This window comes from Pristiophorus japonicus, chromosome 14 (assembly GCF_044704955.1).
Source record: "Pristiophorus japonicus isolate sPriJap1 chromosome 14, sPriJap1.hap1, whole genome shotgun sequence".
NCBI classification, from domain to species: domain Eukaryota; kingdom Metazoa; phylum Chordata; class Chondrichthyes; family Pristiophoridae; genus Pristiophorus; species Pristiophorus japonicus.
The window spans coordinates 169,920,987-169,943,379 of record NC_091990.1 but is presented as its reverse complement, the minus strand read 5'-3'; the positions used below and the strand labels follow the sequence as shown (position 1 = coordinate 169,943,379).

General features: G+C 43.9%; 1 protein-coding gene across 1 annotated transcript in view; it reads left to right on the top strand.

Annotated features, from left to right (window-relative positions):
* LOC139279656 (synaptotagmin-7-like) overlaps positions 1 to 22,393 on the top strand; it is a 287,107-nt gene that overhangs the window by 4,658 nt on the left and 260,056 nt on the right. The window contains exons 3-4 of the mRNA XM_070898762.1: positions 20,661 to 20,792; positions 21,306 to 21,509. Coding sequence (XP_070754863.1) covers positions 20,661 to 20,792; positions 21,306 to 21,509 — 336 coding nt within the window. The remainder of the gene's footprint in view (positions 1 to 20,660; positions 20,793 to 21,305; positions 21,510 to 22,393) is intronic.

Genomic DNA, 22,393 nt, shown 5'->3' with positions numbered 1-22,393 from the left:
CAATCCAAAATGTAGGATCCCAAAATGTAAAACATGGGGTTGGCAGAATTATTTCACATGGTCACAAAAGTAGAATTATTTTTAGAATTAAATTGAGTTCCAAATAGCTCTCCTCTACCGAGTGACTTTTAGTGAAAATGTATTTAGTATGTCATGAAATTATCCATAAATATTTAAAACAAAGATGGATGTCAACGCCAGACAATGTGTGACATTTTGCACCCAGTGGCAATAACCAGCCCTCAAAGGACCATTAAAATAAAGGTTAAGTAAAGGGTAACGCTTCCCATTGCACTGTCAGTGTGGTTTAGATGCAGAGTAAAGTTCCCCGTGCACTCTCCCATCAATCACTCCCAGGTCAAATCAGTATAGGTTAAATTCAGGTTTAAGCTCTTTCTGCAAAGCAACCTTTATATATTATCATCAACCTCATTCCAATCAAGTACAGGATGGACTGGATGCAGAGTAAATCATTATATTGCATCCTAAGAATTTGGATTATGGTCCCACAAATGTCATCCACTGTCTGCTGCTGACCCTACCAAAGTTCACGCAGCCAAAGGCTGGAGTGGCTTTTGGGCAGTAAGGGGACACATCTGTGATGCCCCCTATCAAAGATGACAGAAATGCTATTGTTAGATGTCAAAGGACCATTTAAGAATTTTTTTTAAAAACCCAGCTATCTTCAAGCGTCCAGGCCCCAGTACCATTCCCCTTCTCTCACGCCACCCCTGCCCCCCCTCCCTCCCCCCACCCCAACTTGTACCCTTCTGGATGCCACTTGATGTACCAGCCTGCAAATATATGTCACACCCCATGACGTCGGAGGAAGCAGGATTACCGAGTGTCCCACCCCCTCCATGTCAGGCAGAAGATCTATCCCCAAATAAAGCTACTGGAAAGCCATGTGTAATGCCCAGGACTGGCCACAGCTCCCAGCCATTCTGGCAGCATTATAGTAGGAGTCCCAGAATGTCTGAATAAATTTGGGGCCAATTTGTTATGAGAGTGAAATCACAATCTTACTTAGAATGCAGCAATACATTTAAAAAGCCACATGCTACACTTTCATAGCCATAGTCTTAATACACTAACATTCAGAAACTGCACTGCTGCTATTCCAGTGTTTCATCAAAATAAATGTTGAATCCATAAATGAAAAGTTTATTGGTGTTTGTGATGCAGTTATTTCCATGGTAGCGAGTTACAGTGAGCAGAGCAGGGTACCAATGGCAGAAGATGGGAGTGGCAGGAATCTAGGGTAGCAGTGGCAAGAATCTAAAAGAAACAATTCTTGAAGAGAGGCAGAGATTTGGAAAAAAATTAAAATGGCAAATTTTGATATTAGAAAAATAGAAGTTTTGTTAGAATGCTGGTCGATTGGAGCAATACTTCATTGCTAATTGTGTCTGAAAGAAAGAAAGCACCGATCTTAAATGAGGAAAAACATACACATTTGTGACATAGTACCAGAGAAGCCAGAACAAAGATCCTTCAATGACATTGCAGCTATTTAATTATGACTCAAATCTCTAACAGCAGATGGATTTGACAAGTAAAAGATCACCATGATAGAGAAAGTAGTTCATGTGAGGAGGTTATCCGAATACTAAATTTGAGAGGGTGGAGCGGGGTGGTGCGGGAAGTGATTGAGTGCTCAGGGGGCAGATTAGCTCATGCACTGTTCAGGTAATACATTCAAAAGTTAGTCCTTTCAGAAGCTGACTTCACTTATGCCAAAGCTTTAGAATGCAATACAGCGAAGGATCGTCTCGAACTCTTAGATTGGGATATCGCTGTACCAAATGTGCAGAAGCAAAATATCAAGAACCACCCTTGTTCAGTGAAGAAGTGCTGTTGATATGATAGAACCACAAATCCAAGCATAAAAATGTTAAGAACAAGGTATAACCAAACTTCAGAAATAAAATTTATATTCAGAGGGCCTGTCATTCAAGAGTAAATTCAAAATGGAATCAGCAATGATGTTCAGAAAAAGGGAAAAGTACTCAAATAGCAGAAAATATTGAGAACAGTGCAAATAATAATACAATACTGAGCTTGAAGATGAATAATGTCACAATGTCCACTACCGAGAATCATATGGATAAAATACATGGTCAAAGCAAGACTGTTAAAATTGGAGCTGGACATTTAACGACTCTTTTAATATGTTACATTGTAGTACACATTTCTCTCGACTCAATAAAAGAGGAATTTGAACCCAAAGGCCTGCTAAAAATTGAAGATCTAAGAACATAAGAAATAGGAGCAGGAGTAGGGCATACAGCCCCTCGAGCCTGCTCCACCATTCAATAAGATCATGGCTGATCCGATCATGGACTCAGGTCCACTTCCCTGCCCACTCTCCATAATCCCTTATTCCCTTATCATTTAAGAAACTGTCTATTTCTGTCTTCAATTTATTCAATGTCCCAGCTTCCACAGCTCTCTGAGGCAGTGAATTCCACAGATCCACAACCCTCTGAGAGAAGAAATTTCTCCTCATCTGTTTTAATGGGCGGCCCCTTATTCTAAGATCATGCCCTCTAGTTCAAGTCTCCCCTATCAGTGGAAACATCCTCTCTGCATCCACCTTGTCAAGCCCCAACATCATCTTATACGTTTCGATAAGATCACCTCTCATTCTTCTGAACTCCAATGAGTAGAGGCCCAACCTACTCGACCTTTCCTCATAAGTCAACCCCCTCATCTCCAGACTCAACCTTGTGAACCTTTTCTGAATTGCCTCCAAAGCAAGTATATCCTTTCGTAAATATGGAAACCAAAACTGCACGCAGTATTCCAGGTGTGGCCTCACCAATACCCTGTACGACTGTAGCAAGATTTCCCTGCTTTTATACTCCATCCCCTTTGCAATAAAGGCCAAGATTCCATTGGCCTTCCTGATCATTTGCTGTACCTGCATACTAATAATTTGTGTTTCATGCACAAGTACCCCCAGATCCCGCTGTACTGCAGGGCCTTGCAATCTTTCTCCATTTAAATAATAACTTGCTCTTTGATTTTTCCTGCCAAAGTGCATGACCTCATACTTTCCAACATTATACTCCATCTGCCAAATTTTTGCCCACTCACTCACTGTCTATGTCTTTTTTGCAGATTTTTTGTGTTCTCCTCACACATTGCTTTTCCTCCCATCTTTGCATTGTCGGCAAACTTGGCTACGTTACACTCTGTCCCTTCCTCCAAGTCGTTAATATAGATTGTAAACAGTTAGGGTCCCAACACTGATCCATGCGGCACCCCACTGGTTAATGATTGCCAACCCGAGAATGAACCATTTATCCCGACTCTCTGTTTTCTGTTCATTAGCCAATCCTCTATCCATGCTAATATATTACCCCCAAACCCGTGAACTTTTATCTTGTGCAGTAACCTTTTATGTGGCACCTTGTCAAATGCCTTCTGGAAGTCCAAATATACTACATCCACTGGTTCCCCTTTATCCACCCTGTTCGTTACATCCTCAAAAAATTCTAGCAAATTTGTCAAACTTGACTTCCCCTTCATAAATCCAGGCTGATTCTGCCTGACCGAATTTTGCTTTTCCAAATATCCTGCTACTGCTTCTTTAATAATGGACTCCAACATCTTCCCAACCACAAATGTTAGGCTAACTGGTCTGTACTTTCCTGCATTTTGTCTGCCTCCTTTTTTAAATAGGGGCGTTACATTTGCAGTTTTCCAATCTGCTGGGACCTCCCCAGAATCCAGGGAATTTTGGTAAATTACAACCAATGCATCCACTATTCCTGCCGCCAGATAATAGGTAGGGCATGTGATCTGTCATAGCCTGCTATTCTACAAAAAATTCCTGCAGCTTACTGAACTTATGGCATGTGGCATGATTCTGTTGCCCAACTAATATGATTTTATATAAAGTGTTCCAGAGAAATGTAATAATGGAGATTTTTTAAATTTGCTTTGGTATTTGGTCAAGTGAAGATGAATAACTTTGAGTTGCTGAGTTATGTTTGCAACATAACATGAAAAAAAAAGAAGTGAATTCAAAGTTGCCACACAGCATGAGGGGTTGAGTGGCAGCAGGAAAGAAAGGTTAGCATGGGGAATGTGGGAGAGAAATAAGTGCCACAAGCAGGAATGATACACCACCACAGCAAACCAAGACACAGTCTGAAAGATATTACAACTGCCCCACAATTTTAAGCACTTTTTTGCCATGGCAAATCTTGTGTCCTGTTAATGGACCTGTAGCTAATTGAAGGGAAGCCACTTTAATAACTAGCTATGCGATATCCACTTGAATTGGTAATACCAAACATCATAGCCTCTACCTGCAGACACCACTACAAAGTTGAATCTGCTTTGGAAATAACATTATACTGTTTTTAAAGATGATATCATCATCATAAAAGGTCCCTCGAACGAGGATGACTTGCTTCCACGAGAGTTCACAGATGTTTCAATGAAGGACTCAATGTTCCAGTCCTGAACTCCAGGGGTGGAAGGTGCCTGTGCGTGGATTTTCTTTTTAACGTGGGGTGACCGTTGCACACCAGCCACCACACGGGCTTGGCAGAGCTAGGCCTTGGTCCAGTGGCAAGGATTAACCAGAACAACTGGAGACCTGCTCTGCTGCATGGACCTAGTGCGCGCACACATATCGCAGTGTGGGCAGGTCCGTGCTGCCCCTGGGCCCTCGACTCTTCTGGGCCCCGTACCCTCATTCGCCGCACCTTCGCCCACGATGTTCCAGGGTCCGCGCTCCAGCTCTATTTATAGCCCCGACCTGCGGTGGTGTTCTCACACACGATATAGAATGATATAGGCACTGTTCAAAAGCTGCAAAATTATTGTTGTACATCAGTAAATTGCTTACCAAAATTCTTTGGGGCAAGATTAATACCGATATACTACAGCTTAAGATAGGAGTGGAGCTAGAAAGACTGTTGGAGATTAAGATTCTTTCTGAAATCATAATATAAGAAAACTTTGAATGAGAAAATGTAGTTGTTCTGCCAAAACTACTCCTTTTCTAGAGTATGTATTACTATCTTAGTAATGGATTCCACCTCACCCCTACCCAAGATCTTGGTCTCTCTTTCTCGACTCCATATGAATCAACCAGATCTATCAATCACTCAATACCTGCAACACCTTTTCTTGACAGATATTGATCCAGTTCCTTTGCCAAGCTATAAAATGACTCAGACTTACGTTTTTCTGGTTCACGACCCTGAAAGGGAGGGCTGGAGTAATCTCTATTGTGAACGAGCTGGCAATATATTCGGAAGGTCTATGATCCTCAAAGAAAAGAAAAAGCTCCTGCCATCTAACCTAGTTCTGCGCTTACATAATTAATTTGCATGTCACCTTATCCTCCCTGACTAACTCAAATAGCCAGTCCACACAGGCACAGTGTAGTCTCTTCATCATTTTAAATATCAATCAAGAGTGAAAAGATCCAGCTCTCCGAGTCTATCATTGGGCCGTAATTTGCAGCCCCTATGGATGCGTGTGAAGTGTGCACACGCCTATAGGGGCCGCACAAGTTCCGGGATTAGGCATGTGACAGATCGCATGCATTCCCGGGATTTATTTTAAGCATATGTGTATTTTTGGAGGTATTCCCATTCATACTTATGGGGGTTCCGTACATACGGATCCCCCCTTCTTTCATTGGTTGGGCCGGCCTACACGATCTTGGGGCGCTCGTGAGTCACGTGCGCCCCTGGGATACTTGGGCCTCTACGCAGGCCTACGCATAGAGACCCAGAACCACAAGTCTCCAAACCTCCGGGACCATCAGGTAAGTGCGTAGATTTTATTCAGGTCGGAGGCATCCACTTGCGGAAGCCTCTGACCACAATTTCAGGCCCAATATAATAGGTATTCTAAACTAGTTATTAATCTAGATACCTTACTCTGAACCTTTCCCAGGGCTTAAAGGCCATAAAGATGAAAGACCCCTACAGCCTCGTACAAGTGCAGGAATCAGTGAGCCTAGAAATACTATGGATAATTGGTCTTGGAATTTATCAGTGAGGAGTTGGTTCATTGGCCGTCTCGAAAGCTGATTCAGGTACTCATTTTGTGTAATTGAGCTAACTGGATGGGAGTGGCAGAAAAAAATCCAAATTTTGCTGAAATAAAGTGTCCCAATGAGTCAGTGCTTACTGTTGATTTTCACCCTGCTGACCCCAACACAGTCGCTTTTTGATCCTTCCAATTATTGTGAATCAGAATTCACCAAGCGTGGGGATTGTTTACCCACTAATGGGGAACGTGAGCTGGGGTTAGATTGTGAGATGGATTCGTTTTACCCTACTGATGATGCATTGTTGCAATAGTATTCCTGCTCCGTATGAGAGGAGTCACAGGTTCAGAGTCCCAACATGTGAGAGGACCAGAACTCGATACTGTATTCTAGTTAGGGTCTAACCAAGGTCTTGTACAGGACACTGTGGTGTGTTTATTTAATATTGAATTAATATTAATAACCTAACACTCTATTTGTTTTCAAACTTATGAGGGTTTTTGATAAGGGAACAAATGTTTCCACTGAATGTGAGTCAGTAATAAGATTGTCAAAAGAAAAAACATTGAGGTTGGGAGAATGCAGACAGTTGTTAGGACATGGAATGGCATGCCAGAAATATTGATAGAAGCAGAATCTGTAATAACTTAAAAAAAAAGAGATAAATATTTGAAATGAAAAATGTGAACATATGGGGAATGGGACTAAGCTGTTAACTTATTCAAAGAGTTGGCGCAGGCACAAAAGGCCATATCATCTCCTCCTGTGCAGTAACGTTCTGTGACTCTACGCAGATGGGGAAGATGGTGATGAAGGAGAATGGGTGGGACATTCTTTGCAGCATAGTTACACCCGTTTACTGAAGTCAGAGAATTTGGCCCGTTCTTTCACGCCCCCACTGCCACATGTTTAAAAAATAAATAAATACAGCTCTCAAAGGGAGCACAATAGGGTAACAAAACTTATTGTATGAAGCCAAGATAATAGTTCCTCTTCAAAAGTGTATTACCAAAGATTTGGAGCACAGTGAGGCGTAATTACCTGAGGAAGCTCTTCAGGCATAGCTTTGCAAACTCAATGGGATGAATGCAGTAAATCTTACCACTCAATCTAGCACAATGCACAAAATACCACAGTTGCTTCCTGTGCAGATGATATTTATACTGCACACAGACCTATTGATCAACTAAGAGATTTTTTCTCTAGTTATATAGAGCTCAATGTTCCCCAAAGCTTTTTTTTGGTGTATTTGAAGAATTACACCCGATTTTTCTGGGCCCAAGTACGCCAAAAAAAAATGTTCTAAGTTACCCCGTTGGATCTCTTCATTTTGGCGTGGCCGAACCTGTCCTTTAGTTTTGGGGGTGGAGCCTTGATCTGCGCCAAAAAGATCAGGCTGCCATGGTAACCAGGGACACAGTGCGAACTGAGGCTGCAAAGTGAAGCATACAGCCAGCTCCCAACACATTGGGCCCAAGTTTCGGGCCGCACCGAGAACAGCACAGCCCCGACTTGGACACCCGTTTTTCGCGGCACAAAGTGCGCCTAAAAAAACTTAGATTCTCCGGCTCCCTGCAGGTCCTCTTGAGTCAGGCGCGGCGCAGCACGAGCTGTAGGGGGCAGAGCTAGGTCCCTGTGCTGAAAACAGTGCCGGGACCTCTGCACATGCGCGCGACAGTGGGCGTGCATGTGCAGTAGCTCCAGGCGCCCAAAACTGTGTGGGAGGAGCCCGAAGCACGCAGCCCCTAGCCCTGACTGAATGGCCTCACTGGGGCTGCGTGGATCAGGCTGCCTCCCACGCCCAGCTCCTGCTTCCTCCCGACCCGACTCGACTCCCGCTTCGCCCCCACCCCGGACCGGATCCGACCCCGACCCGACTCCCGCTTCCCCCCGCCTCCCCCACCCCCGGACCCGCGCTCCCCCCCACTCCCACCCGTCCCTCCCTCCCACCCGAACCGAACTGACCTCCCTCCCACCAACCCCCCAGACCCGACCCGCGCTCCCGACCCCCCCCCCCACCCCCACCCGGACCGGACCCGACCCGACCCGCGCTCCCACCCGACCTGACCCTCCCTCCCTCCCTCCGACCCGAACCGACCTCCCTCCGCCCCCCCGACCCGACCCGCACTCCCGACCCCGGACCCAACCCGACCCAACGGCACCTACCTGTAAATCTGGTGCTGGGGACGGGCCCTGCCCGAAGTCTTGGGCCCGGCCTGTTCAGCCTCCCCCCCCTTCTCCTTTCCCCACCTTCTCCCTTCCCACCCTTCCCTTTCCCCCCCTTCCCCCTTACCTTCCCCCCTTCCCCCCTTCCCTTTCCCCCCTTCCCTTTCCCCCCTTCCCTTTCCCCCCTTCCCTTTCCCCCCCTTCCATTTCCCCCTTCCCTTCCCCGCTTCCCTTTCCTCCATTCCCTTTCCCCTTCTCCTCCCCCCCTTCCCCTTCTCCTCCCCCCCTTCTCTCCCCTCTCTTCCCTCCCCCCTCCCCCTTCTTCCCCTTCCCTCCCACCTCCCCCTTCTACCCCATCCCTACCCCTTCCATCCCTCCCCCTTCCCTCCCCACCCCCTGGCCCCCCCCTCCTCTCCCTCTACCCCCCTCCTCCCCCTCCCCTCGCTGTCAGAAACACAGACACTGACAGACAGAGAGTGAGAGACACAGACAGACAGACAGAGAGATAGAGACACTGACAGAGACACACTGGGGGGAATCTTAGCACGTTGTTGGAGGGCTCCCGGTTATGCAGTCAGTAAGTAGAAAATGTTTTATTTATTGATTTAAAATTTTTTTATTTCTTAATTTTTTTTGATTGATTTATTGGTTGATTTATTGATGTTTTTATCATTTATTATTAATGATGGCTCTTTATTTGTAAAACTGAAGTGTTTAATGTTTGTAAACTTCCCTTTAAACCACCCCCATTCCCTACGCCTGATTTGTAACCTATGCCTGATTTTCTGAAGTGTAGACAAGGTTTTTTCCAGCGTACAAAAATCTTCACTTACTCCATTCTAAGTTAGTTTGGAGTAAGTTTTCACTGCCGAAACTTTGAAAACAGGCGTAAGTGGCCGGACACGTCCCCTTTTGAAAAAAAAATTCTGTTCCAAAGTGAAACTGTTCTAACTGACTAGAACTGGAGCAAACTAAATGCCGAGAATTTGAATTTCTAAGATACTCCATTCTACACCAGTTGCTCCAAAAAATCAGGAGCAACTGAGGCCGAAACTTGGGCCCATTAAAAGAATGAAAAAACACATAGCAGCAACTTACCTCCAACCCCACCTGAAGGGCTTGTCGGTCCTGTCCCATTCTAGGTCTCTCTCTCGCTCCACTTGAACCTTCTCCCACCCTACTTCATCTAACCTCATCAACATATCCTTCTATTCCTTTCTCCCTCATGTGTTTATCGAGTTTCCCTAAATGCATGTAATCTAGTCACCTTGACTACATCTTGTGGTAGCGAGTTCCACATTCTCACCACTCTCTGGGTAAAGAAGTTTCTCCTGGCTTCCCTGTTGGAGTTATTAGTGACTATCTTATACTTATGGCTCTTAGTTCTGGTCTCCCCTGCAAGTGGAAACAACATCTCTCTGTCTATTCTATCAAACCCTTTAATAATCTTAAAGATCTGTATCATCTCACTTCTCGGCCTTCTCAAGACCCAGCCTGTTCACTCTTTCCTGATGGGGATAACCTCTCAGTTCTGATAACATTCTAGTAAATCATTTTTACACCTTCCCTAGTCCCTCTATATCCTTTTTACAATATGGAAGCCAATTGTGGTCGAACAAGGTTCTATACTAGTTTAACATAACTACTCTGCTTTTCAGTTCTATCCCTCCTAGAGATGACCACCGCCCCCCCCCCCCCTCGGTGTTTTATTTGCTTTTTTATGGCCTTATTAACGTGTTGTTACTTTTAGTGATTTATGTATCCGTACTCCCAGATCCCTCTGCTGCTGTGCCCCATTTAGACTGTTATTTTCCAAGGAGTATTTGGTGTCCTTATTCTACCTACCAAAATGTGCCACCTTACACTTATTGATATTGAAGTTAATTTGCCAATTACATGTCCATTCTGCAAGTTTATTAATGTCTTCTTGTATTTTGTGGCAGTTCTCCTCTGTATTAACTATACCCTTCAATTTAGTGTTCTCTGCAAATTTTGAAATTGTACTTCTGATTTCCCCGAGTCCAAATTGTTATGTAAATTGTGAACAACAGTGGCCCCTTGTGGAACACCATTTCCCACTTTTTGTCAGTCTGACTAGCAACCTTTAACCTCTACTCGCTGCCTTCTGTTTTGTAGCCAGCTAGCTATCCATTATGCTACTTATCCCCTGACTACACATGTTCTGACCGTAGTCATGAGTCAACTCTGTGGTACCTGACTGAAGGCCTTTTGAAAATCCAAATATAGTACATATACTGCATTACTCTTGCCTAAACTTTCTGTTACATAAGAACATAAGAAATAGGAGCAAGAGTTGACCATTTGGCCCCTTGAGCCTGCTCCGCCATTCAACAAGATCTGATCCTGGCCTCAACTCCACTTCCCTGCCCGCTCCCCGATAATCCATGACTTCCTTATCATTCAAAAATGTGTCTATCTCCACCTTAAATATATTCAAAGATCCAGCCTCCACAGCTCTCTGGGGTAGAGAATTCCAAAGATTCACAACCCTGAGAGAAGAAATTCCTCCTCATTTCTGTTTTAAATGGGCGACCCCTTATTCTGAAACTTGGAGCCCGAAATTGGTGGAAATAAGGTCCGCCCAAGTATCGTCCAAAGGACCACTGAGATCCTGACGGTACTTCGGGCGGACGTTTCATGGAAAAATCTGGGAAAGACCGACCGGTGACAAAAATGGGACTTGTGCGTCGATTCTGGGCAGCAGTGGACGGTAGCTCCCATTCTCGGCGGCAAATGCGATCCTCGGCAAAGTACCGCCAAGGATTGAGACGGGCCTGAGGGTGGGGGGCGGGGGGGGGGGGGGTTGTGGGGGCGGGGAAACTGTTGAAATGAAAAATTTTCAAAACATTTTAAAAAAACACTACAAATCCTTCAGGGGACCCCCATCCATCTGAATCCCAGTAAAAAAAGTAAAGAAATGGACTAACCTTTTTTTGCAGGTCTTCATACTTACCATTGAGGTTAGACTTGCCTCCACGCGGTGGTCTTTCCCCCTGCTGCAGTGGAGGACCGCCCGGACTAAACTGGCAGCTCGGCGGGCGGGAGGACTCTTCTGCAAGTTGCACGCCGGCGTACGCCAGCGGGTAGTACCCAGCGGTCTTCTCTCCCCGCCGGCCGGATGCCTCCACCAAAGGGGAGGCCGCCCAGAAAACTCGGCGGCAGCAGTCAGTAAGTCCACCAATTTCGGGCCCTATGCCCCCTAGTTCTAGATTCCCCTCACGAGGGGAAACATCCTCTCTGCATCCACTCTGTCAAGCCCCCTCAGAATCTTAGATGTTTCAATAAGATCACCTCTCATTCTTCTAAACGCCAATGAGTAAAGGCCCAACCTGCTCAACCTTTGTTCATATGACGATCTCTTCATCTCAGGAATCAACCTCGTGAACCTTCTCTGAACTGCCTCCAATGCACGTGTATCCTTCCTTAAATAAGGAGACCAAAACTGTACGCAGTACTCCAGGTGTGGTCTTACCAACGCCCAGTACAGTTGGAGCAGGACTTATCTACTTTTATACTCCATCCCCCTTGCAATAAAGGCCAGCATTCCATTTGCCTTCCTGATTACTTGCTGTACCAGCATGCTAACTTTTTGCGTTTCATATATAAGAACCCCCAGATCCCGCTGTACTACAGCATTTTGTAATTGCTCCCCATTTAAATAATAATTTGCTCTTTTATTTTTCCTACCAAAGTGAATAACTTCACATTTTCTCACATTATAGTCCATCTGCCAAATTTTTGCCCACTCACTGAGCCTATCTATTATTCTTTGTCGATTCTTTGCATCATCTTCACAATTTGCTTTCCCACCCATCTTTGTATCATCAGCAAACTTGGCTACATTAGACTTGGTCCCTTCATCCAAGTCATTAATATAAATTGTAAATAGTTGAGGCCCCAGCACTGATCCCTGTGTCATCCTACTGGTTGCCAACTTGAAAATTACCCATTTATCCCGACTCTCTGTTTTCTGTTAGTTAGCCAATCCTTTATCCATGCTAATATATTACCCCCAACCCCATGAGCTCTTACCTTGTACAGTAACCTTTTGTGTGGCACCTTATCGAATGCTTTCTGGAAATCCAAATACACCACATCCACTGGTTCCCCTTTATCCACTCTGCTTATTACATTCTCAAAGAACTCCAGCAAATTTGTCAAACATGATTTCCCTTTCATAAAACCATGCTGACTCTGCTTGACTGAATTATGATTTTCTAAATGTCCTGCTACTACTTCCTTAATGATGGACTCCAGCATTTTCTCAATGACAGATGTTAGGCTAACTGGTCTATCGATTCCTGCTTTCTGTCTCCCTCCTTTCTTAAATAAGGGTGTTACATTTGCGGTTTTCCAGTCCACTGGGGCGCCTCCAGAATTCAGGGAATTTTTGTAGATTACAACCAATGCATCCACTATCTCTGCAGCCACCTCTCAAGACACTAGGTTGCAGGCCATCTGGTCCAGGGGACTTGTCCACCTTTAGTCCCATTAGTTTCCAAGTACTTTATCTCTAGTGATAGTGATTGTTTTAAGTTCTCCCCCCCCCGCCCCACCAAGAGCCACTTGATTATCTATGATTGGGATGTTTTTAGTGTCCTCTACCATGAAGACCAATACAAGACCGATTTGTTCACAGCCTCTGCCGTTTCCTCGTTTCCCATTATTAATTCTCCAGTCCCATCCTCTGAGGGACCAACGTTTACTTTAGCTATTTCCTTTTTATATACCTGTAGAAACTCTTACTGTCTGTTTTTATATTTCTTGTTAGTTTACTCTCACATACTATCTTCTCTGTCTTTATCATTTTTTTTAGTCATCCTTTGCTGGTTTCTAAACATTTCCCAATCCTATGGCCTTCCACTTTCCTTCGCAACATTGTATGTTTTTGTTTTCAATTTGATACCGTCCTTTACTTCCTTAGTTAACCACGGATGGTTCATCTTGCTCTGAGCATCTTTTTTTTCTCACTGGAATAAATCTTTGCTGAGAGTTATGAAATATCTCCTTAAATGTTTGCCACTGCTTTTCTACAGTCTTACCCTTTAATATATTTCCAGTCCACTTTAATTAACTCTGCCTTCATACCTTTGTAATTACCATTATTTAAGTTCAGGACACTAGTTTGAGACCTAGCTTTTTCACCCTCAAACTGAATTTGAAATTCTACCATGCTATGAACACTCTTCCTAAGAGGATCCTTCACTACAAGATCATTAATTAATCCAGACTGGTTACACATTACAAGATCTAAAATAGTCTGCTCCCTGGTTGGTTCCACAACGTATTGTTTCAAGAAACCATCCCGCTTACACTCTATGAACTCTTCCTCAAGGCTACCTTTGCCAATTTGATTTGTCCAATCAATCTGAAGATTAAAATCGTCCATGATTATTGCTGTACCTTTCTTACAAGCCTCCATTATTTCTTGATTTACACTCTGTGCCACAGAGTGGCTACTGTTTGGGGGCCTATAGACCACTACCACTCGTGACTTCTTTCCCTTATTATTTCTCATCTCCACCCAAACTGATCCTACATCTTAATCTTCTGAGTCAATATCATTTCTCACTACTGCACTGATATCATCCTTTATTACTATTTGTAACAGTGTCAAAGGCCTTTGTAAGGTCAAAGACGGCCATGTACAAGGGTTGGTGCTGTTCCCTGCATTTCTCTTGAAGTTATCGCGCCATAAAGATCATGTTCATTGTACCCCATAGTGGCCAGAATCCACGCTGTGACTCCAGGAGGAGCTCCTCAGCCACAGGGAGAAGACGTTTGAGGAGGATTCTAGCAATGACTTTCCTAGTGCCCAACAACAGGGAGATTCCTCTGTAGTTGCTGCAGTCGGACTTGTCCCCTTTTTTAAAGGTGGTCACGATTACGGCATCTCTCAGATCTCCAGGCATGCACTCCTCCTTCCAGATAAGAGAAATGAGGTCATGCATTTGTGCCAATAGTGCCTCTCCGCCATACTTTAGTGCCTCAGCGGGGATTCCATCCGCTCCTGATGCCTTGTTGTTCTTGAGCTGACGGATGGCCTTTTCTACCTCGTGCATGGCTGGGGTTTTGCTGAGATGATGGCGAGTAACATGCTGCGGGATGGAGTTGAGGACACTCGTGTCAAAGGCAGAGTCCTGATTAAGGAGATCTTCGAAGTACTCGTTCCAGCAGATTCTGACTGCCTAGGTGTCCTTAATGAGTGTCTCCCCATTCTTGGCCAGCAGTGTGGTGGGGCCTTGGGTGCTTGGGACTTAACTGCGGTGAAGAATCCTCGCACATCATGGCTGTCGGCCAGCTGCTGAATCTCCTGTGCTTTCTCCACCCCCATCTATTCTTTAGGTCACGGTTTTTTGTTGGACCTCAACCTTTAGCCGTCTGTAAAGCTGCTTTGCTGCTCCAAAGTTGGGTTGTTGTTTTCGGTTCAGAAATGCTCTGCACTTGCGGTTTATTAGCTTCTGGATCTCCTGGTCATTCTCATCAAACCAGTCCTGGTGCTTTCTGGTTGAGTGATTGAGCATCTCTTCGCAGGCACTGGTTATGGTGGCCTGGAGGGCAGACCAAGCGCTGTGGGCACTCTGCGTCTCGGGGTCATCCAGAGTCGCCAGGTTGGCAGTGAGGTGCTGGAAGTATAGGGCTCTCTTAGCTGGGTCTTTTGAGTGCCCCGGCGTTGATTTTTCTGCGGCATTGCTTCTGTTGCCCTCGTCGTGTTAGGGCTATATTAATGTTGATGACGAAATGGATTAGGCGGTGGTCCGTCCAGCAGTCGGCTCCTGTCATGGTGTGGGTGATCCGCACGTACTTGCGATCACTTGCTCGAACGATGATGTAGTCAAGCAGGTGCCAGTACTTGGCCATGGCCTTCTTTGACCTTACAAAGGCCTTTGGCACTGTTAACCACTAGGGACGATGGAGCGTCCTCTTCCGTTTCGGCTGCCCCCAAAAGTTTGTCGCTATCCTCTGCCTGCTTCACGTCAACATGCAAGCCATGATCCTGACCAATAGATCCACCACAGACCCAATCCATGTCTGGGCCGGGGTCAAGCAGGGCAGCGTCATCGCGCCAACCCTCCTCTCAATTTTCCTCACTGCAATGCTCCACCTCACATTCAACAAGCTCCCCGCTGGAATGGAACTAAACTATAGAACCAGTGGGAACCTGTTCAACCTTCGTTGCCTCCAGGCTAGATCCAAGACCAACCCATCCTCTGTCGTCGAACTACAGTACGCGGATGATGCTTGCGTCTGCGCACATTCAGAGGCTGAACTCCATGCCATCGTCAACATCTTCACTGAGGCGTACGAAAGCATGGGCCTTACACTAAACATCCGTAAGTCAAAGGTCCTCCACTAATCTGACCCCGCCACACAGCACTGCCCCTCCCAGTCATCAAGATCCATGGCGCGGACCTGGACAACGTGGACCACTTTCCATACCTCAGGAGCCTTCTATCAGCAAGAGCAGACTTCGACGACGAGGTCCGCCTCCAGTGCGCCAGCGCAGCCTTTGGTCGCTTGAGGAAGAGAGTGTTCGAAGTCAGGCCCTCAAATCTGGCACCAAGCTTATGGTCTACAGGGCTGAAGTGATACCCATCCTCCTGTATGGCTCAGAGACACCTCAAATCGCTGGAGAAATACCACCAAGGATCTGGCATATCCCTTGGGAGAATAGACGCACCAACGTCAGTGTTCTCGATCAGGCCAACATCCCCAGCATCGAAGCACTGACCACACTCGACCAGCTCCGTTGGGCGGGCCACATTGTCCGCTTGCCCAACACAAGACTTCCAAAGCAAGCGCTCTACTCGGAACTCCTACATGGCAAGCGAGCCCCGGGTGGGCAGAGGAAATGTTACAAGGACACCCTCAAAGTCTCCCTGATAAAGTGCAACATCCCCACCGACACCTGGGCGTCCCTGGCCAAAGACCGCCCTCAGTGGAGGAAGAGCATCCGGGAGGGCGCTGAGCACCTCGAGTCTCATCGCCAAGAGCATGCAGAAACCAAGCGCAGGCAGCAGAAAGAGCATGCGGCAAACCAGACTCCCCACCCACCCTTTCCTTCAACCACTGTCTGTCCCAGAGGCTGTGGTTCTCGTATTGCACTGTACAGTCACCTGAGAGCTCACTTTTAGAGTGGAAGCAAGTCTTCCTCGATTCCGAGGGACTGCCTATGATGATGACTCCCTGCACTTTAAAGAATTCAAAGGTTGATCAAGCATGACCTTCCCTTTTGAAATCCTTGCTGACTACTCTTTATTATATTTTCAGTTTCTAGATGCTTTTCTATTACATCTTCTAGTGAAGATTCTTGTATCTTTCCTACTACCAACATTGAGCTAATTGGTCTATAGTTCCCTGGATTGTTCTATCTTCCTTTTTAAATATAGGAATCACATTAGCTGTTCACCAGTCCTCTGGCAATATTCCCTTTTCTAATAATATATATGTATGTAATAGTACCTCTGCTATCTCTTCCCTAACGTCTTTTAATATGCGTGGATGCAATCCATCTGGAGCAGGGAGTTTTATCCTCTATCTTAAATGTCTTTATGGCTTTTTTGATCTCTTCTAATGTCATGCCCACCATGTTAGTCGCCCTGGTAATTACTGAGGCTAAGTAATTATGTAATATTTCTGCCATTTCACTGTCATTACCTATGAATTTACTGTGTGCATCTCTTATTGGCCCAATCATTTTCCTAGTATCTGGTTATTTATGTGTCTGTAGAAAACGTTACTATTTCTTTTTATATTCCTTGATAATTTAATTTTGTAGTTTCTCTTTACCTTCCTAATTGTTTTTTTTACTTCTTTCCTAAACTTTTCATATTCCCTTTAGACATCCTCCCGTCTAGGAAAGGCGTACTTGTTACCAGCAAGTGCTTGACCTTTTGATGAGTTCTTAGCTTGTATATTTGGAGTTTGTTACATATTTACGTAGAACAACTGATAGCAAATATATCTAGGATAGAGATTATTCCAAAACTCTGCTTCTTGCTATGTCAACAATTCTGGCTCATTCATATATTGAAGGAAAAGAGCACTAAGTGATGTAGTTGCCCCGCGGGGAATATGGGTTGTAGGTGCAAACCAGACTACACTGGGAAGTAAAATTCCCCTCTGCAGACAATGAAAATTCTAAATGTCAATTCGCAGCCTGGTCCCTAGTAAATTCAGGTATATAGCTTAAAAATCATTGAATGATACAGCGCAGAAGGAGGCTGTTACGCCCATCATGCCTGTGTTGGCTCTTTGGCAGATATTTCCAATTAATTCCACACCCCTGCTCTTTACCCATTGCATTGTTCTTTCAAGTATTTATCCAATTCTCTTTTGAGTGTTACTATTTAATCTGGTTCCATTAGCCTTTCAGGTAGTGCATTCCAGATCACAATAACTCACTGTGTTTAAAAAAAATAATGTTACTTCATGTCACCTGTGGTTCTTTTGCCAATCACCTTAAATCTGTGTCCTCTGGTTACCGACCCTTCAGCTACTGGAAACAAATTCTCCTTATTTACTCGATCCAACCCATTCATGAATTTGAACACCTCTATCGAATCTCCTCTTAACCTTTTCTGCTCTAAGGAGAACCAACCTCAGTTTCTCCACATAACTGAAGTCTGTCATCCCTGTTACCATTCTAGTAAATCTCGTCTGCACTCTCTCCTAGGGAGTGACATCCTTCCTAAAGTGTGGTGCCCCAAAACTTAACAGAAGCTGGTACTAAATTTGTAATCTTATTTTTGAGAAATCATCAGACTGGTTGATAGGAGAACTAGGATTGTCATGTTGATTCAATAAGGAGTGTTCTTCTAGTGGGAGTCGAGGATAATTATCTATTAGAATTTCAAGCAAAATTTGTAAAATTTGGAAAAATAATCTCCAGCAGCAATGAGGATCTCTTGCTGACATGTGTTATGGGCTTAATTGAAATTAAATGAGCTTGTGAAATCTCATTCCAGTTCCATATGGTTCATACTACTAAACCGCTTACTTAAGTGCTAACCCCACCGAACTGCATCTGCCACATATTTGCCCACCCCACTAACCTATCTCTGTCTGACAATCTCCTGCATTCTTCCTCACAGTTTGCTATGTTTCCTAATTCAGAACTGTCAGCAAACTTTGGTATCATTCCTCTTGTGTTTATGTCCAAGTCATTTATAAAAATAGAAACAAAAGTGGTCCCAGCACAGATCCCTAAACACATCACTACTCTCGTTCTGCCAATCGAAAAGCATCTATTTATCTGTACTCTTGCTTTCTATGCCCGAGCCATCTCTCTATCTACGTGCCTTAATCTTCAAAGCAAATCTCTTATGTAGCACCTTATCAATCTACCTGAAAATCCATTTATACACGAGACATTAAACCGATGTCCACTGATTTCTCTTTATCTCTTCTTCGTGATTTTCTCTCAAAATTCAATTAAATGAGTCAATCTGCCCTTGACCGATCCATACTGACTGCTCGGCCTTGGTCGTTTCAATTTTCCCTGCTCTATTCGCTCTCCCTGCAAGGATACTGGTACTGTTTTGGTTTGGCAAAACCATTCCATCTGTAGAACTCCTCCTTATACTCTAGAAATATGAAACCCTCCGACACCATGTCAAGCTATGCATTGATGCTTGCACTGTTTTTATTCCAATTATTATGCCTGACCTGGGATTGGTTGATAGGACAGCACCAATGGAGCTTTACTCTGCATGTATTATACTTGCTTGCTATGGGGGATAGTGCTTGATAGTGCACTGTAGAGGGAGCTTTACTCTGCCAATAACTCTGCTGTACCTTAACTAAGAGTACTTCATCGGTAGTGTCATGGACACAGTATGCTGTTTCTAACATGTTCTATTCTTGACCTGTTAGTGCTTGATAAGATAGTATAGAAGGAGATTTATTCTGAATTAAACCTTTTATCGAAGGCCTTGCAGTATTTAATGTTAAAAGTGGCAGGTAAAAAAATCCATCCCACGCTGACACTGACATCTCTCGCTGTAGTAAACACAAAAAATTACTGCAGAAAGGTAAATACTTCTATCCACAGTGGTAGGATGTAGCCTGTATTTTGTGATGTCAGTGAGACGTAGCCTTTATTTTGTTATTATTGTCATTTGCATCAGTAAACAACAGTGGCAATTATTTACTAGAAAGTGATGTCTCTTTACCCAACCGCTGTTTATGTCTTGGAGTCCAATAGTTATGTCACCCTCGGTGTTCTTAATCTTGGCAGAGATCAAAGTAGAAGGACAGTCACATGACACAAATGGCTTGGAGAAACAAATTGAACTTTTTGGAACACGATAAATAAATAAATACTTCTATAGTCCTGGGAAGGGTTAAGGCTATTTGGTACATATCAGAAATATATTAATTTGCTTTGTTGCAAGGCCCAATTCATATATAATATTTTGGGATGATTTATTTAGAATTTTATGATGATATTTGATAAATCAATTTGAACAGTGTTTCTCAGAATGACATGCTTGCAGTGACTAGTTTTATCTGGCTTACAAATGATGTCTGTTAGAGTTCACTGTTCTTGTTAGAGGTGTGGTGAAGCACTACTGTTGCCTAACCATACGTGTTTGATGTTCTCTCTCTTTCCCGCCCCCTTATTCAAGTACTCAAGTATGAATTTTCTTTTGGATCGAGTCACTTCATAATATGTGTGATAATAGGTTCCAATTAATTAAACAGTTCAGGGTATACAGATGGTCTTTTGAAGTCGGAGGTTTACTATAATCAAATGCCGCATTTAAAATATAAAGCAAGGTTTTGTGAATGAAAGATCAGCAGAAGTGGTGTTTATAAGCACAGTAGCAGAACGTCTCAAAATCTGCTAAACAAGCTGAGTGGCGTCATACATTAGGGTGAATGCATTTGGGCAAATGCTTCCTCAATACTTTAGCTATGTCTTCAGGAATAAGGCCCCATTGTGCAGTGGCGATTTAGGGGCATGTGTACATAATGTGCTCAAATTACTACAGACCCATCATGTCTTCAATCGGTATTAATTTTAGTTCAATTACTGTGAGCTTTGTCAAAGAGTTATCTTTGTCAAAGAGGAAGTCATTTTCCATTGTATCTAACTTGATTTGCTCCTGAGTAACAAACTCTAGCTTTTTTTCTTCCTGCAGTATGTCTCCCTCTTAGCAGAATGTTAATGTTCTTAAGTCCCTTGACTAACATACTTGTTTTCTCTTTAAGCCAAACCTTAGAGAAAAGTTATGATTTTAAGTTTCCCAAAGATTTGGACATTATCACTGTAAGACTGTCAATCCCTGTTGAACCCAGTTGTTTAATGGTGCTTCCTCTGACAGGAAATTCTATCACCATCTGACCACCTTCAGTGATAAGAAAGACAAATTCCTGAATTTAACCGTCGTTTGTTTCATATTTCAGCTTCTGTTGTGTTTTCCCTCTTCTCTCTCTGCTGCTCTAGTGATCTTGACAAAGACTTTTGGAATAACAATGACAGCACAGTACAAAAGAAATGGAGTTCCTACCCTCCAAAGGAGTTCATTCTAAACATTTCGCCTTATGCACCTTATGGTGACCCACGACTTTCACTCAAGTGAGTTTCTTTCAATGGTTTGGTTGTCTATAATATGTAACCCTTCCCTCCTCTGTCTCCCACCCATCCAACCAATCATCCACTCGCTCCCACTCCCAACCCCGCTACAACCCCATGGACAACTTGACCCCATGGAGACAAACAACCCTCCTGATCATGTACCTTGCTTGATGTTCACAGCTGAAAATCTTTCCTCATCTGATCCTTCTCCCAAATGTGGAACAGCAAAGGGTTGCTCGTTGAGGCCTGTACAAGTGTTCCCTACATTACACTGTGTAGTAGAACTAACTTTAAAGAAAGGCTATATATGAAAATGGTTGTCTGATCAATAATATGGGTGTTGACAGAATTTCTCTGACTGTTTAATCCCCTTTTGCTGTATTTTTTTTGAGCTTTGAAAGAAAGGATTCTTGTAGCTGTGCACTGTTGCACTTTAGCAGCAGAACTGCTTTGCTCCAATCTTCAATCAGGGCTGACTCACTCTCTGTCCACTCTGCTTCCTGTCCGTACTAGTGGCTCTCTCATGTCCGGTAACAAAGCTCCAGTAGCTGAAAAAGAAACACGCACGGCCGAGAAGCAAACCCGCAGCAACAGCATGAAGAGCAGCGGATCTTCCAACAGTAATCGGGGTGAAGCTGCCAATGGCAAGGTTGGGAAAGGTGGGCGCTGGCACACAGTCCAGACTCTCCTAGCATCGGGCAAGCTCAACCAAGCTAAGTGAGTTTAAATGGGTCGTTACATACTTACTGAGACTGTGCCGGCTCAAGAAATTAGTCTTTTGATCTTAAAATGATTTTTGCAGGAAATTTAAAACGTGTTTCAACTTCATGGCTGCTTTGCAGCTCTCTAGATCTCATCATTTGTCCATCGCACTTCTACATGTATGGGTTTTAAGAACATTTATATTTTGTCAAGTATCTTTTATCCATTCACTCACCACCATCACACTTAATTTGCTCCCACAATACCATTGAAATGTCTCACTAACATTTATTTAGCTTGCTGTGGAACTAATAAGTGCTGGGTGTTCATTGCAGATTTCAATATCTGCTCTCTAACTAACTTGGAGTCGCTGTGTGGAAGACAAATGCTCTTTGTCCAAAAGTGATATGCTGTGAATGGCAGGCCAAAAGGTTTATCCAGCCTTCTGACTGGATTGTAATAAATTGACAGGCATGAAATCCAACATCTAGCTGGTGGGACTTGGCATTATTCCATTCACTGGTACTATTCTTTCACTGGCTGCACTATCCGTGGAAGCACTGGCTCATTATAATCAATGAAACAATTGCATTAAATGGGGCTTTTGATTTATTTTTAACTAGAAAGTCTATTCCCACATTTATTGAAACTCACACAAATGATGTCTTTGGTTTTTGTAAGATGACCTGTATAGGAAACACAGTGGAGGACTCGACCAAAGCAAGTTAGGTCGTGGAAGGTTTTGAAACACCACGTACTCAGCAGCTTTCAGTTAGAGATAAATGAAAATTAAATGCTACTTGGTGTCACTTTAATTTGCAGCCAAGCTTGTACCAGAACCAAACTGAAAATGTGACATGGATCAATTTTGGGTGGCTGTGGGTTCAGATGCTTTTATC